Source organism: Colletotrichum graminicola (genome assembly GCF_000149035.1).
Source record: "Colletotrichum graminicola M1.001 genomic scaffold supercont1.53, whole genome shotgun sequence".
Classification (NCBI taxonomy): Eukaryota; Fungi; Ascomycota; class Sordariomycetes; order Glomerellales; family Glomerellaceae; genus Colletotrichum; species Colletotrichum graminicola.
The window spans coordinates 220170-236402 of NW_007361057.1; the positions used below are offsets into that span (position 1 = coordinate 220170).

Here is a 16233-nt window from a genome sequence, read left to right on the forward strand (position 1 = left end):
GTTATATGAAATCGAGTACGGACACACGCTATTTAGTTATTAGCGGTCTATCAACCCGAGGAGCTGTGCTCCTTGCGCGCCCGCCAGGGGCAGTCCCATGTATGACTGGCTTGCAACTGACTAAGGCTGCGGCCACTATCCGCAACACAGCGGGGAATAGAGAGTCTGCTAGCCGCGGTTCACTGTTGGTCTCCCCGATTTTGCAAGTTCGAGTTAGGTAGATTCAAACATATCCAGATCCCCTAAAGGTGATGAAGAATAAAACCATCTATACGACGGACAAAGACCCCACCACTGCGTATGAACAGTGGCTGCCTGGAATCCTTACATCCGTCGAGAAAGCTCGCACTAGGGGGGGGGGGGGGGGGCACCGAGAGAAGCAAGAGTCAGTCCAAGTAGGACCGTTGAGGCAGAAAATAAAAGTAAAAAGACAGCCCAAAGGAGGATGGGCAGTGCTGCAGAAGCCGGGAGATTGTTCTACTTGGGCCGTGGATTTGCGCGGATCAGACGGGTTTTGGGATCGAGTCCGGGGGGCTAGGGGACCATTGCTGTACGGGCGGAAACTGATAGCACGGTCGGGCAAGCCAGTCGCTGCAGCCCAGCTTACTATACAGCCTTGGAACAATGTGCAACTTCGGAATAAAACACAGCCCGCCTACCGTTGCCAACGCTGACGTGCTGCGTCGACTGCGTGAAGTGAGGTGTGAGGTGAGCAGTGCACTCGTTCAAAGACGGGACGCCGTCAGCGAACCGGCGCCGATGGACTTGATTCTAGGGGTCTCTCTGTCAACCGACCCCACCTTCGCCCGGGTCGAGCGGTTGTCGTTGCGTTCTGGAATCTTCCGCTTAGAAATGGGTGGCTTGCATGGTGCTCGCTTGATCACGTGCTGTGGCTCATTGCTCCGCATCTTTGGCAGCCACTCGGCGGCCGAGAGTGGTTCCTTCTCGGAGCCGACCCGGGCTGGTCGCCGAATACACCCGCCATCTCCAAGGCGCAAGGCATAGAGCACCTCAACCAGAGACTATTTCATATTTGTAAGCTGCCTAACACAGAATATATCTGTTGGTATCCCAGGGATAAATCGATCCATGGCAATATAGTCACGACGTAGGTGAAAACAGTGCTTATTGAATTGATTAGTGAAGAAGAGAAAAGTTCAGATACATCTGTTTGCTGGCCGGCTGGATACATATATCCAGACAGCAGTCACGTGATTATGCATATTCCGACAATATCTCATAGGCAGAAAAGAAGTCCATTTGTAGCCTCCAAATTATCCTTATGCTGTCTGGGATAGGTACATGTGCACATAAATCGCCAGCGCCATAGTAAACCCTCCTCCATCTCAAAGAGACCGTGGAAGGCTTCTAGGTGCTTCAATAACTTATATAGTAACCATATTCCTCCAACAACATTCACTGCCTCAACAATAATGGCAGCAGCTTGACCGAAAGATATCTCTGTATCACCACTGGTACGCCTACGCAGGTCCCATGATAAGTTCTCGGCGGCAGCCATCGACACTATAGCAAACATGTCATATACCAGGAAGGCCAGAGAGACTGTAATTGTGTATTTCTTGTATGAGAGGGGGCCATATCGGGCTCTGAAAATCCATCTTCTCGTGTCTGAGCTGTTCAAGTACAACCGAGGAATTATGGGATTATCCAAGTGCAAATCATTGTTTTTTCGGCTTTGTGGAAATCACTCATGTTCGTAAGCGAGTGGAAACTCCTGTGGAAAATTTAAAGTCTTCTGCAAGCGTAAACAGACGTAAAAGTTACGCTGACTTCCAATCGGCATGAGGGCCGAATGTTAGTAATGAGGTTGGCAGTGACTAGTGCGACAGCTGTGCTGGCCAAGTATGGTAGTCTATGCCGTGGTAGCCATGGTAGCTGTGCAAAGTTCCAGTGCTATCTACGTATTACTAAACGTAGTTATAACAATAACTAAAGCCACGGCTACGGCTAATAGCCACCACGACTTGAGCCACAGTCTCCGTTTTGGGTGCAGCCGCAGCGTGTGCATCATAAATACTTGAAAATATCGTGGCAACTGACACGGGTGTAACATCCGGGCCTGCTGTAGTATATAAGCATAGTAACCCGGCTGGAAGAGAAACGTCATTTCCGAATATGTCAATACGCGGAGGCAATAGTAGATAACTTACTACGTCTGTGGTTAATGCTAAGTCGCAGACTTTAGCCACACCGGACAGAAGGCGGCTGAGCCACAGCGACCACTCGCGTCTAGGTGTTTGTCACGTCCGCCAATGCCTGACCCTGGCGCTTGGTGCGCTAATGGTGGCCGTTGGAGCGGGTGAATAGTTGTCGTCTGTGAGGTCCGTGACTTGGAGGGTGAAAGAACGCAAGATTTGGTGCTCCTCAGTATTTCGAGACCTTTGAGAGAATAAGCTATCAAGATAAGACATTATCTAATTGAGGTTCGCAGCAGACGAGCCTCTGATAATAGATACTCCTGCACTTTCTTGACCCCCCACCCCCTCTAGATATTGTAGATTGAATCATGCGTATTGGGCTACGCAAGAAATTAGCAATATCCTGGGTAAAAGTTTACCAGATATTAGCTTACACAAAACCATTCCGGGCAATATAACCGATGTAATGATTAAAGACAGGGTGTAGCTGGCGGTTCTTCTCGCTGTCGCCGGGGGTTATTCCCTTTGTAATACTGTGACTTTTCTGGGGACCCTTCATAAGACTGATCAATTATAATAGAAGAAAGGATTTGTGAAAGAAGATGTCGTCAACTAGGTATTTTTGGCCCAAGAGTAATATGTTTGATGACAGGAAGAACTCCCATATATTAAAAGACTACACTCGGCAGTATCACCTCGAAAAATCTCGTTTGAACCACCAAAGGATACACAGCTTATTGGCTCAGCGTAAATTTCTCACGGCGTGATCACCACCTTTCTGGTTGATCGTTGGACGTCCTGATAAACACTCATCAGCACAGGTTTGCAGCAATACGGGTTCGCAGTGCAGCCACTCTACATCAACTTTAAACTTACAATTAGGTCGCAACCGATGGAGCCGGTCTTGGGTCCGGCTGCCTCCCCGTGACGGCCCTGCTAGCTCACCACTGGTTACAGTTGTGCGCCTTTCACGGCTCCATCCGCGAGCTTCACAAGCCATGGGATCCGCGATGAACTAAGGCTCGAGCAGGACGTTAAGCAGTAACATTGGAGCAAAGCCAAAATATTCAATCCCGCCGTTCGAGTTGGGCATTACAACATTGCTGCAGAAAGGTACCCTTGCTATGAAAATGCTCAGCTTATTGGTCGCATCGTCTGAAGTGCAGCGCAACCCCCTTGCACCGTGCAAGGTAGCATAGCATGTACGTACCTGTACAAAAGCTGTGCGTCCCCTCCACACTCCAGACACTGTTCTTTTCGACCTAGCATCATCGCGGTTTGTCCCGATGTCGGCAAATTGTCACCCATCAATTGACCATCGTATGATTATTTGTCTACCAAGAACTCCTCCAACATAATTTCCAAGAGCTCCAAGACCGAGGGTTTGCCGAATAATCTATCTGATAGTGGTCGCGGACTGCTAAATATCTTACAGGATGCGTTTAAATCCAAAGTGTTCCAAAAAAGCTATGTGTCATGGGAATAACCTCTATGACTGGACATGAGGTACAGAATGAAGGACCCACCCAAAACGTTATCGTCACCGTGGTGTTCAAGTGAAGCTGGATGGCTTGCTGTTGAATTGCAGGTTTAAGTTGGTGGACGCCTTGCGGTGTTGGTCACGCTGAACCGTGAACAGCAGGGAGTAGGCCGCCTCGCCTTGATCTTTGGATAAAGGGGACGGGAGTTTGACAAGGTTGGGAGGAGGGAGAGGAGTCGGAGCTTTCTGAGTTGGTAGTCGCAGACGCAGGCTCCCCCGCTCAAAGGCAAGTTCCAAGATGCTGATGAAGTATGTCGGCACAACGGAGGCTGAGTGTTGTCGGCGGCGTCCGGAGGAGTACGATGTATGTTTGATTGTTGGTTGACGACTGTTGATTACCTACTATAGGCATCGGGTCACACTTCTGGACCCAGAGACCAACCTAGGATGCAACCTGCCAGGAATGAATGCCACGCAGTACCAAGTGAGTGGTTCGTTCGACCTCGGATAAGATAAGAAGCGCTCGTGACTGGAGGATGGAACCGTCGGTCGCTGTTGAGTGACAGTTCCAGAAGCCCGAATCCCCCACACGCAACGCGCATAGCGGGGAGCCGGTACGTACCATGTTTGATCAGGATGCCAAGGAGAAGCCGGGACCAATAGAAAACCACAGATTACTCACGAGTGGGACTAGTCCGTACACCCCGCGGAGGTCGTCACGCCCAGCATTGCCTTCCGGGATTGGCCGAACGAGGGGAGCGGCGATGATCCCGCGAGCCAGCGATGCAGGAGTCACTTCACTTTTCGCCCACACGCAGGTGCCCCCCGGCTTTTCCCCCTCCCACCGTGCCATTACCATTCCCCTTCTAGCCGACACGCACACTCTGTCTCCTCCCCATGCTTCCACCCCTTTTCCACATCCAGTTTGGCGGGCCACAAGTAAATTGACGTCAGGATAAATCTCTCTCACGAAGCCCGTTCGACTCGCCTGCCCCTCTACATTTGCGACTGACCCGACGTTGACTTGACACAACCAGGGCATGCCCACAGCACTCCGACCCACGCCGTAGACGACCGTACATACCTGTACATCCACATATAACCAAACCTCCTCCATCCATCTATCCCGCCCGCATCCCGCGCTCCCCGAACCAAACCAACAACTGCTTGTTTGCCTGCCTGCCTACTTGTTTCCAACGTCTCGACGATCGAAAACACGCACGCATGATCGAGGCTGTTCCTCCTCTCACCCACCGCCGCATCACCAACGATAGCAACGCACTTTTCTCGTGACGACTTTCCACTGGGGTATTTCAGTCAGCAAACGCTAGCAAGCCTGATCTATTTTTTGCTACACTACTGCTTTTCACTTTCTCTTCCTCGTGCGAAACCGTCTTGTACCGCGAGCTTAGACGTCCTGCTGCCCCAGGATCGACCCGGCTCGGGCACGGATGACAGACTAAACCCCAGCAAACTGAAAGACCATACTGGGAGTATAGGGGTTCCCAAACGAAGTGTCAGGTTTTACCCTTCCACAAGCAGGAATACGCCCTTACGTCAAAACATAAACATCTCCCCTCCTCCCTCGAATAACAATACCGCTACTTTCACGCCCAACACCATCACCACACTGTGACGGAGACCGCCACCATCACGGTCAGATAGAATCACGATGCCCTCCCAACGACCCTTCTTTCTTTCTACTTTCTTCGCTTCTTTCCGACAACAGTCCCCCTCTGCGGCCACGCTTTCGTCACAACAGCCCAACAAGCATTCCACCCAAGCGTCCTCGTCCTCGTCCTATACAACTCAGTCCGCCGCATCAGCGCCCCGGGCCATCTCGTCAAATGCACCGCCAAGTAGCGCCGGCAACGGCGGCAGTGCGAACTCAGCGACGCGCTCGTCCGCCGGGGTTGTAAACCAATATCCACTGCATTCTCCGCGCGGAGGCGTTCCCATACCCGGCGGCCCGAATCGACGGCGCGGGAGCGACAGCAGCAGCGAAGGATTCCGCGACGTGCTGGGTGCCGACAAATGGTACATTGGTGGACGGACCGCCGCCGGCGAGGAGAAATTCTTCAAGCTCGGCACCATTCGGAGGGTACGCAGTAACGACCGCCTCAGTTTGGATCGACTGAGTTTATAGAAAACCGCCATGGCCTCCGCAGGAACGTAAGATGGTTGCGAGAACAGATATGACGGGGGCGTTGGGAATCACATGGGTACATAGGTGGCACAAGGGAAACAGCATCGCAACAAAAAACCTCAAATGACACATCCGGAAGGGTGACACCAAATCCACAAGGATTACGGAAGTCGACGGCGTTTGGAACTCATGATTCTCTTTTATCGAAACAACCAGGAACCCGACATGGGGTAGAGCACATAAAAGTGCAACAGAAAAGCTTTAAGTTGAGAAAATCACACTGGGAATGAAAGTCTCGGTTCAGGTTATGTATCTTATATTTGTCTCTACACTTCAAATATTTTGTGACCCTCCTTCAACAAAGTCCGGTGGTTACGTAGCGCTGTAAAGGAAGCAGTTACCACATGAAGCGTTGCATCCTACCATTCTCCAAGACTCTGCCATCTTCAGACCTCCACATGTACGGCTTAGCAAGGAAGATGTACATGGTCACTGCGTTGATCAGCATGAACCACAGCGTCTCCAGTATGAGTCGGACGTCAAAGTTCTTGCCGAACCTAACGAGGGTACCCAGCCCCGGGAGATGCTCGAGCTTGGTCAGGCCTGGGTGCGTGACGGCGTGTTCGTGGAGTCTCCACGCCGGGACGAGAATGCGCCAGAAGACCCAGGGGAGGATAAAGTAACGCGGCTCTACGAGGGGCGCCGTCATCAGAGACAGGGTCGTGGCAAGGAGGAGAAGAATGGCGGTGGAGGTGGCGGGGGGCTCTGTGCTCTGCGAGGTCGGGTCGGCAAGGGTGACGATGGCCAAGGGGTCGTAACGCCCCTTTCCTCCCTTCTCGTCGCTGGGCGCGGTGGCTTCGGTTTCCTCTGCGGGCTCCGTTAAAGGCGGCTTCTCCGCGCGCGCCCGGAGGGTCGAGCTGAATGGGTTGTTCTCAAAGGGGCCTGGGCGGAAGGTAGTGTATCTTCCCGAGCAGTCTTCTGTGTGGCCTGACAAGAACCCGCCCTGGCCGCAGCCGCTAAGGGCGTCCCAGCAAAGCCAGCGGGCGACGGTGTAGGGGACGACGAGGTAGTATCGGAACAGGCCGGGGCGGCGGATCGTGTACCGGAAGACGTAAAACATGTAGTGCCTGTTGTCGGCCAGAGTAAACGGGTGGATGATGGTGTTGAAGCGGATGACGGCTAGGGTAATGAGGGCAAGGAGAGGGGTGAGGACGAGATTGTAGAACTTGGATTGGACGAGGAATTGGAGAGCGTTCAGAATGGGCGAGCTTACGAGAGAGTCTGTGAATGGAAACCCTGCTAGGTTGGTTGACTCTTGGGGATGGGTCTTTTGCTTCTTAGACGAACCGGACCGGGAAGAGTTAGTCAGCAGATGCTTGCGGTCCGGCACCGAGGGGCCGGATCCCACAGGCTTGGGGGCGGCCTTTCTGAAGAGTGCGCTGGCGAAACCTCGGACGAAACGAAGAACGCGAATGGCGGAAGGGAGGAAGAGCGGAAAAGAGAAGAAGGCGAAGAGGGGCCAGATGTAGAGCATCTGGGCTAGATGAAGCGTTGCGACATGGTTAGACTTGTCACCTGTCGGGAGTTAGAGTCGAACAAACCAAGACCTGCGGGGGTCAACAAACCTAATACCACGCCGCCGTTCCAGTACACGAAGCCGGCGAAGAGAGCCATGATGGTGATGTGCGGGTAGACTTTCCTCAGGATGCGGAGAGGGTTCGCCAGCGCTGCGATGCCGATGCTTAGGGCAGAGAAGAAGAGATCTGGAGACAGTCAGCAGAGAGTTTCAATCGGAGGAGAAGGGGACGAACCATCTGGCCATGCAGCGTTGAGGGGCGGGTCATGGACATCACCGATAGAGTATCTCCAGGTGTAGAATCTGATATACTCCCCCAGTGTCGTCATGTTAGCTTTCGGTACGGGCGGGGGGCATAGAGCCTTGACGGCCGCTACGGCCTCTAGACCGCCCATGTATACGACGACCCAGAAAACGTTCGTCTGTCTCATGATGAGGGTGAAGCAACCGAGGACAATGGTCGACCAATCACTTAACAACGAGCTCCTCTCCTCGCGCACTCGGCAAAGGTGATGGTAGTAAGCCACCAACACGGATAACGTCGAGACGACATCTGTGTAATACAGACCCGAGAAGAAGAAGAGAACAGGGAAAAGGGCGACGTTCCAACCGAGGTGGATCGAGTAGAAGGAAAGCACGGCGGGCGGCGCCGGAGACTGGCCATCGGGGCGGCGGGTCTCAAGGAGGTGGCGACAGTGCGTTGCAAGGATGCCGACGCCAAGGACGGCGATGATGTTGACGCCGCGGAGGTCAAGAACGGAGCACTCGGGTCTCATCATCACCTGTAGGTAGTACTTGGAAAGGATGTATCTGGAGTGGGCTTGTCAGTCCCGCGGGTTCCGTGGGCTTTGGGAGAGACGGGGTAAGGATGACTTACAGCCCGGGAGGCGTGGTGATTTTGTCATCCCACTCATCCCACCGTCCCTGACAGAACTTTTGCGCTTGAGGGATGTGAAAAACCTCATCCTATACATGTGTCAGTGTATTGAATTCTGGATTGCAAGAGAGCGGATGAATTGACCAAGTACGGCTTGTCGACATGGGCCATGACATTGCTGCACCAGATCCAGCCAAAGATGAAGATAATGATGTATGAAACCCGCATGAGTACGTCGTAAACCTTGTTTGTCTTTGGACCTGAAGGGTCAGGGTTTGGCATCTTCGGGGTGATGAGCCATAGCAGCGTGTAGAGAACGACAACAGACAGAATGTTGAGGCCATCTACGAAGGCTTCGACTGCCTTCATGCTGAACAAGGTGCCCAGAAAGGCAGGGTTGTAAAGGAACGACTGGATATAGTATGCGACTTGCGGGCGATGATTTGATCGAGGTCGAATGAGACTTTGCGCAAGGAAAGGAAATCGGTTGAAAAAGAGTGAACGCGGACAAAGGTTGTGAACCCTGAAAACAAAACTAGGCTAAGAAACTCCTGCAGTGATGGCCCTCTTTCACACTGGCGAGTGAAGTGAGAGAAAGTGAACAGTTCGCCAAATGCCTGTGAGTGAGCAGTCATGCGTCCTCGCACTGTCCACGCACGGTGTTCGTTTCTTTCTTCCACAAGCATGGATTGAGCACGAAATATGCATGGGGCAATTCAACTCCAGTTTCTTGTCTTTCTTCCTTTTTCTTCTTCTTGCTGCTTACTCAAACAGAGTTCAAACTTCCCTCACATCAAGATATAGAGAGAGCAAGTACTATCAATGTCACTGAATTAAATCAAACACCGGCTGAAGTTCAAGAGTCTATTGTATCTTTTATACAAGCCCCGAAGGGAGTACACTCCTCAATCTCACAACTCCAAGTCTGCAATGCTGCAAATCCATTTCCAATTCTGGTAGAGCACGCCCAGGCCGAGTCGAGGAGTTAGAAAGGCTATCATCACCAAGTTAGCATATTCGACCCATACTTTTCACTCGCGAGGAATACATACGTTGTCAGAGGGGGGGATCTCCTTCACGTAGACCTGGCCAATGACGGGAACCTTCTGCACAAGGGGTCAGCAAACAGCCCGGCCAGTCTTCAGAGCAGGGATGTGGTTTGTCGCACCATGAGGATGTCACGCTGGATTCTGGGAATGCCAGAGGTGAAAAAGAGGGCGCCAATGCCGGCAGCAGCGCCGAAGCCGGCAGCACGGGCGCCGCTATTGTCAACTGTCAGCTTGGTTTTCTGGCAGTCGCGATTGTCCACATGTCAATCAATCGGTGGTCCGGCTTCCCTCCGTCTTGCACCGAACGGCATTCCGTTCAGCAGTGGCCCGAACCCAAAACATCCCCCACCCTGCGAGAATGACCGTATTCGCAATCGCTGGCTTGATTCCGGAAAGTGACTCACAACTTCACGGCCTGGGAAACAGTCCAGCCGCCAACATGGGGCACCTTGTGGTACCTAAAGCCGTTCAGTCAGCTCATCATGTCATCGTATATGTGCCTCGGGCTCGTGCGTCTCTTCGTTGCATTTGTATCCGGGTATTTCGTTCGGACGACGGTACGAGGAAAGTAAGATCGCGGGAAGAGTCGAAGACGTACCTGGGACCGAACTTGCTGCGGTAGGTAGGGTACTGAATACCGGTCTGGTCAGATAGTGGTGTCAGTTTTGAGCCATGGAGAGAAATGCCCTCGAAGCCTAATGGGATGCGAGCTATAGGCCTTTTCGGTCGTGACGTACGGGAGAAGACATCTTGAATGTAGTGGTCGTGCGAACGAACTGGGGGATTCAATTGCAGATGCAAAAGAGGGAGCGCCGTGAAGAAATGGTGATGTTGCGCGAGTTTGTCGGCGGGAAAAGCCGGCCGGATTCCCAATGCGCCTCAGGCTACAGGCTGCGAGAGAACATTGAAACCTACAACCAATCAGCGTGGGATATATGGTGGGTCCTGCCTGCGGTTTAGCGGAACTACGAGCGAACCAAGCTCAGCCTTGCACCCCAATTCCTCTCCTCCGCACCTCCATCAGCTTGACCAGCAACGTCGGCTGATTCAAGAACCCTTTTGAGGCAAACATGGACAAGGTCATTGATGCGCGCTTCGAGCGTGTTGAGAAGGCTCTTGCCATTCTCATCGAATCGGTTTCCAAATATCACCCGCACCCGAAGCAGGCATTGGACCTGTACGAGGCCGACAATGATCTCGCAAAGGGGCTCGACGAGGGTATGCACCAAGCTCACGGAAGCTTTCTTGTAACCGAGCTAATGTTCTCACCCGCGCAGTCCAAGCCCACCAGAACAATCACATCCGCTTGCAGCAGCTCCGAGCCACGACTTCCTCCCTCGATACCCAAATCCGAGAGACCCTTCAGAGCCTGGCGACGACCCGTAAGGACATAACCACCACTCAGATCACCGTCTATCCGGACGGACCCAAGTACCCTGTCAAATATGATGAGCTCCTAAACTACGCCCGCCGAATCAGCAAGACCACGCTGCCGCCCGCCGCTCTCATCAACGGCGGCAGCCTCACGACCGGCGGAGGCACCCCGGGCCCTGACCTGAACGCAAGCATGACGACCAACCCCAACACCCCGGGCGCCAACGGCCTCCAAAGCCAACCCGTCAGCGCGGTCCCGACACCGAGCCAGAGCCAGACCCCCGGCCCTTCGGGCGCGCCCAACAGCAGCCCCTTGCATGACGCCCACCAGGGCATCCAGCAAACGGCCGCGACGAGCGGCGCGACGTCCTTGCCCGACGGCCTGCGGAACCACCTCAACCCGCACTTCAACGCGAGCTTCATCCCCTGGCCTAACGAGTTCCAGATCCGCAGCGGCGCCATGGCCGTCTACCAGGACCTGTCGGACAAGGGAATTGACCCGCGGGGCTATGACCCGCAGCAGATCGCCGAGGCGAAGCGTAAGGAGGAAGAGGAGCGCAGGGCCCGCGAAGAGCAGGAGAAGCTCGAGAACGAGCGGAAGGATCGGGAGTACCGGGAGAAGATGGAGAAGATTCGCCGCGAGCAGCAGGAGGCGTACCGGCGCGACAGCGTCGCCGCCGGCGCGGGTGCCTCCTCGGCCGGGAAGAGCAAGCAGTTCCAGTTCACTAGTCTCATGGACGATGACGACGATGATGAGTAGTCGGCGAGCTGGCTCATCCATACTATATACACGCTTCACTAGGAGGCACATTTCCAGTCCGTTATAACGAGCGCCTTTCTCTTTTGCTGAAACGGTTCATTTTTCGTCTACCGACCAATGCCATCTACCATCTCACAAGAGAGCCGACCCATTTAGCGCATTTCCCAATCAGCTGCGCTGTGCATGAGCTCTCGCCAAGACTACAAGATAACACTCGTGCGGGCTTAAGGTGTGAGTTTTTTTTTACAATCCATGTTCGTACAGGTGCGCGATCCAAACGCCACATGCTAACGCCCCAATGCAACGCTGTTTAATCAATCTTAATCGAGGCGTAAATCTTCCTCACAAACCACCAACTGGCGAAGTATCCAATGGATCCTGTGAGGGGTTTGTCAGCGGGGGTTCAAACAGGACCTGGCAGGGAGAGACTTACCCGTGAGGATGAAGAACAAGAAGGAAATGAGCGCGCTGTAGCCGATATAAAGTATGGTGCCGGCCAGGTTGCTGAGGTTCAGCTTGGTGAACAGGTACAAGAGGCAGTTGAGGAAGATGTAGCCGCCGCTCATGCCTGCGGCGAGGAACGAGCGCCATTGCCAGTTGTAGTTCTCGGAGCACAAGAGGAAGTACACCAGCAATATGGTTACTGCGGCCGTGGTGACGATCATGAGACCGTACGAGAGGAATAGGAAACCAAACATGTAGTAGATTCGGCTGAACCAGACGGAGCTCATGATGAAGTAAAGCTCGACAAAGATGGCGCCAAAAGGCAGGAGGCCAACGATGAGCATACTGGGGATCGGCTTGAGGTACGTCGTGGAAGGGGGGATCTGGCGGGGGATCTGGTTGGTCCTGACAGGCGGCTCGACGACGGGGGCACGGAAACCCATCCAAGACCCGGCAAAAGATAGGGGCACCGAGAGAATGAACCAGATGGCAATAATAACCAGCATGGTGGTGAAGGGTACGGCGCCAGAAGATTCCTTCGCCCAGAGGACGAGGTCCAGGAGGAAGAAAGCCCCGAAAACAATGCTTGGCACCAAGATCGGGGTCAGCGCAATATTCACCTTCCATTTCTCACCCTGGAGCGACTTGTACGTTCTCGCAGAAACGTATCCGCCAACGAAGCCCAGCAAGGTGTAAAGGAGAAGGATAATTGTTCCGAGCGACCCGCGGTTGGAGGGTGACAGGAAACCGAGCAAAGCGAAGCAGATTGTGAATCCGGTCATAACGAAAAGCTGAACGCCATTTCCGAGGAGCACTGACAGGAGCAGGGGGTTCGATGGGTTGCGGAAAACGTCGCCGTGGACCAATTTCCATCCAGAATCCTCCTGGACACCGTCCTCCAGGGCCGAGGTACCCGAGAGATCATCCAAGTTGATCTGGTCCAAGCGATTGTACCTGGCGATGTCCTTCTTCAGGGTCTTGACCAGGATGGACATGACGGTGAGTATCAGAATGATGACAATGATGGCAGTGTCAATGAGCCAGAACCAGTGGATCTTGGGGTCGAAAACATGCAAGTACTTGTCCCAGCGCGTGGCCCAAGCCGTCTTAGACTCGACCCAGTTTACCGAGTACGAGAACTTGACTTCCTTCTCGGTGCCGTCCTCCTCGAAAATAATAGGCTCCACCTTGCTGGTGCAGTCAGGTGAGCCCGGGTAGGCACGCGAGCTCGGCTCGACCACAACACCGACAACGCGCAATTGCGACTCGTCACCGTTAACCGGGTGATACTCAATGTTGATATCGTAATGGTTGTTGAATATGATGTTGCCGTTCTCGTCGTCGCCGCCAATGAGGAACCCGGGGTTGTAGAAAGTCGTGTTCGTGAAGTCATCGTAAATCTGCTGCCCAGCAGGCAAGCCGTCCACCAGCCAATTCAAGCTATAGCCTTGTTCAATGCGACGCTTCACGAATCCGACGGCGGCCGGGGGGTATTTCTGAGCGCATAGGGACTTGCACTCCTCGTTGACCCTCATCTTGAGTTCGAACGGAGATGTCATGATGCGATCACCGAACAGAATGCTGCCCAAGCTTTCTGACACATATTGAGGACGGGGCGTAGGCTCGCAGAACTTGAAGCCAGGGTGGTAGTAGTCGTACGAATCGATCGCATGTAATCGGGAGTCGGATGGAGCGGCAACGGGCTTGATGCTGTTGACGTAGAGGGGAACGAGGTCGCCCTTCTTGTACGATGTCGGCGCAACACCTGGGAGGTAAAATGCGGACGCCAACTGGGGAATGGCCAGCAGCGAGGCGAGCAGCGCCGATGAAGGCGTCATATCTCTTAGTTGCATCTTGTTTGACTGGCCGTACCTCTGTCATGTGTCTGTTGTCAGCCTTGGGACAACACGGAGGATAGGTGCCGTCCAGAAAAAGAATGGCAAAAAAATTGAAACAGCCGGGAATGACTCCCAGAATCGTAATTACGTACCCGTGGATGTGTGAGGTAGGTAGCGCAGAGCGACTTATAGGGGGCGGATCATCCGAATTCTTGCTGCACCTGGCAATGAGTCGTAGCAAACGGTGCAAGAAGAAGATCGAGAGCTGGCGATCGTGCTGGGCAGAAGTAGAGTTATCGCTTCAAGATGGACAGATTGCCTATCAACTTTAGATGTCTCAGGACCGTTAAACTTCGTATCTCGTTCTCAAGCAGAGCTCCTGCTCCCACGAACAACTGTCCCAAACCTGGCTTAGTCACCCCAGGCGCGTCACTAGGACCTGGACTAAGCTGCACTCTCGGACCATTGTCATTCCGGAAGCTCATGCCTGAGGTAGGTACTGCAGTTGCTGGGAGATGTGCTGACAGGGGTCCAGCGACAGTGGATCCTAGCCTCTGAGGGGACCCACTGGCGCCACCGTACCTGGTTCCGCATTTCGCAGATCTCTTTGGCGGTTGGTTGCAAAGAAAAATTTCCTGGATCGGTCCGCCTCTGTTCTGCTACGACCTCGAATTTTCTTCCAGCACCAACAAAAACCAAAAGAAAAAACACTGCCAGGTTGATCATGGCAGCGCCAAGTACTCTTCCAGCTCTCCTGGATTCACTGACGCAGTCATTGACAACTTCACTGGACGCTGCGCCCAAGACTTCGATTGCGCCTCCCGAGAATGGAATTTCCCTGCTCGACACCAAGAACGAACTTCTGCTCTCTTACCTACAGAACCTCGTCTTCTTGATTCTTCTCAAGCTACGCAACGCCAAGAAGCAGTCCAACTACAATGGAAACGCCGACGACACCACAGAGACGGTCGTTAAGAAGCTCGTAGAGCTGAGGCTATACCTCGAGAAGGGTGTCCGCCCTCTCGAAGACAAGTTGCGATACCAGATTGAGAAGATCCTTCGTGCTGCCGACGACGCTGAACGCCACGCCCACGCCGTGAAGGCTGCGGAGGGTGCTGACTCGGGCGAATCTGGATCCGACGATGACTCCGGTAGCGACGAGGACGAGGACGAAGACGAGGAACTGAAGGCAGCCCACCTGCAAGCCCGACCGGATGCCTTTGTACGACCGGCTGCTGCATCTGCTGCAGTTGCCACTGCTCAAAAGGATGGTGTTTACAAACCGCCAAGGATCGCACCTACAGTCATGCCCTCGGAGCGCCGGGAGAAGACAGAGCGTCGGCCGCTCAAGTCTGCCACCATGGACGAGTTTATCGAGCACGAGATGTCGACAGCACCCATCGCGGAACCCAGTATCGGCACAACAATTGTCAACGGCGGTCGCAGGATGAAGACGGCGGCAGACCGCAAGACGGAAGAGGAGCGTCGCGAGTACGAAGAAACCAACTTCGTCCGCCTCCCTACACAGAGCAAGAAGGCAAAGGCGCAGGAGGCGGCAAAGACGGGTCGTAGCGGTCGCATGCAGTTCGGTGGAGAGGAATGGAGAGATCTGGGCGAGGGTGTTGACCGCATCAACAGACTCACCGCGCGCAAGAGTGGTGGCGGCACCCGCGACCTGCTCGACAAGAGCCGAAAGCGTGGCAGAGAGACGACGGACGGACCAAGGGGCAGTGGGCAGATGGAGATGGGCGAGAGATTCCAAAAGAAGGCCAAGATGTTGGAGGCGGGCAGACGCGACAGAGGCAAGCGATAGACGGAGGTGCATATACCCCCCCTCAAAAGTAGACGGAGCATCAGCGCTTAGTGTAGAAGCGAGAGAGGATGTGCCGAGATGCCAAGAGCCGAGTGCGGCTCAGCCAGCCCAACCATATTTCCACAACGCATCGCCATTGTGTGTTTGCTGTGGTGCAGTATACTCCTCATGTGCTCATACCTGGTTCTTCTCATTTCCCTTTCTTTCAAAAAATTTTCCCCTTCTTTTTTGATTCTTCGTCTTCAATATTTTCCCACCCCGTTGGCGAAGTCCATGCGGAAGTGGGATGGATGCCAGTCGGATCGGCCAGGAACTCGTCTCATCAAAGGCCCGATGGAACGAGCATCGACTCTTTGGAGTTAGCTCTTCGGCTCTAACAGGCACCTACCAGTCAGTGATGTAGACTAGCCCACTGCCCTACCGCACCATAGCCCTGTATCAACCACTTTTTTGGCCTTGGTTTTCTGCTGTACAATATGCCCCTCTATTATAGAGCGAAATAGTGATGTCACCAATGGGCTTTTGCAGCTCTCTCTCCATTTGCCTGCGATAGAGGCACCAACTGAGGTAGGTACATCCTATAACCCCAGGTCGCGGGTCCGGTCCGCGCCAATCTTGTGTTGATGAGACTATTATGCGTAGTGTAGCCCCCGTCCTCGTCTTCACATGCTTCAATGCCGTGTTTCAACGGGTCGTGATGTCCCTGGCGTTCATAGT

The 16233-nt window shown here is 53.7% G+C and overlaps 6 protein-coding genes across 6 annotated transcripts; 3 read left to right on the forward strand and 3 right to left on the reverse strand.

Moving 5' to 3' along the window:
- Positions 1–5311: 5311 nt before the first annotated feature.
- On the forward strand, positions 5312–5785 carry GLRG_09894 (uncharacterized protein; the record flags this gene model as incomplete). The annotated part of the gene is made up of 1 exon (XM_008100579.1): positions 5312–5785. The coding sequence occupies one exon, from the start codon at positions 5312–5314 to the stop codon at positions 5783–5785; it is 474 nt and encodes a 157-aa protein (XP_008098770.1).
- A 397-nt stretch (positions 5786–6182) lies between these two features.
- GLRG_09895 (DIE2/ALG10 family protein) lies at positions 6183–8607 on the reverse strand (the record flags this gene model as incomplete). The annotated part of the gene is made up of 5 exons (XM_008100580.1): positions 6183–7360; positions 7411–7548; positions 7597–8171; positions 8239–8327; positions 8383–8607. The coding sequence occupies 5 exons, from the start codon at positions 8605–8607 to the stop codon at positions 6183–6185; spliced, it is 2205 nt and encodes a 734-aa protein (XP_008098771.1).
- A 616-nt stretch (positions 8608–9223) lies between these two features.
- GLRG_09896 (uncharacterized protein) lies at positions 9224–10036 on the reverse strand (the record flags this gene model as incomplete). Its single annotated transcript, XM_008100581.1, has 6 exons — positions 9224–9232; positions 9291–9344; positions 9407–9500; positions 9692–9745; positions 9886–9929; positions 10025–10036. The coding sequence occupies 6 exons, from the start codon at positions 10034–10036 to the stop codon at positions 9224–9226; spliced, it is 267 nt and encodes an 88-aa protein (XP_008098772.1).
- Positions 10037–10357: 321 nt separating this feature from the next.
- On the forward strand, positions 10358–11421 carry GLRG_09897 (uncharacterized protein; the record flags this gene model as incomplete). The annotated part of the gene is made up of 2 exons (XM_008100582.1): positions 10358–10505; positions 10565–11421. 2 exons carry the CDS (start codon positions 10358–10360, stop codon positions 11419–11421), a joined length of 1005 nt encoding a protein of 334 aa, XP_008098773.1.
- Positions 11422–11731: 310 nt separating this feature from the next.
- Positions 11732–13718, reverse strand: GLRG_09898 (endomembrane protein 70; the record flags this gene model as incomplete). The annotated part of the gene is made up of 2 exons (XM_008100583.1): positions 11732–11799; positions 11855–13718. 2 exons carry the CDS (start codon positions 13716–13718, stop codon positions 11732–11734), a joined length of 1932 nt encoding a protein of 643 aa, XP_008098774.1.
- Positions 13719–14427: 709 nt separating this feature from the next.
- On the forward strand, positions 14428–15516 carry GLRG_09899 (Sas10/Utp3/C1D family protein; the record flags this gene model as incomplete). Its single annotated transcript, XM_008100584.1, has 1 exon — positions 14428–15516. The coding sequence occupies one exon, from the start codon at positions 14428–14430 to the stop codon at positions 15514–15516; it is 1089 nt and encodes a 362-aa protein (XP_008098775.1).
- Positions 15517–16233: the final 717 nt, after the last annotated feature.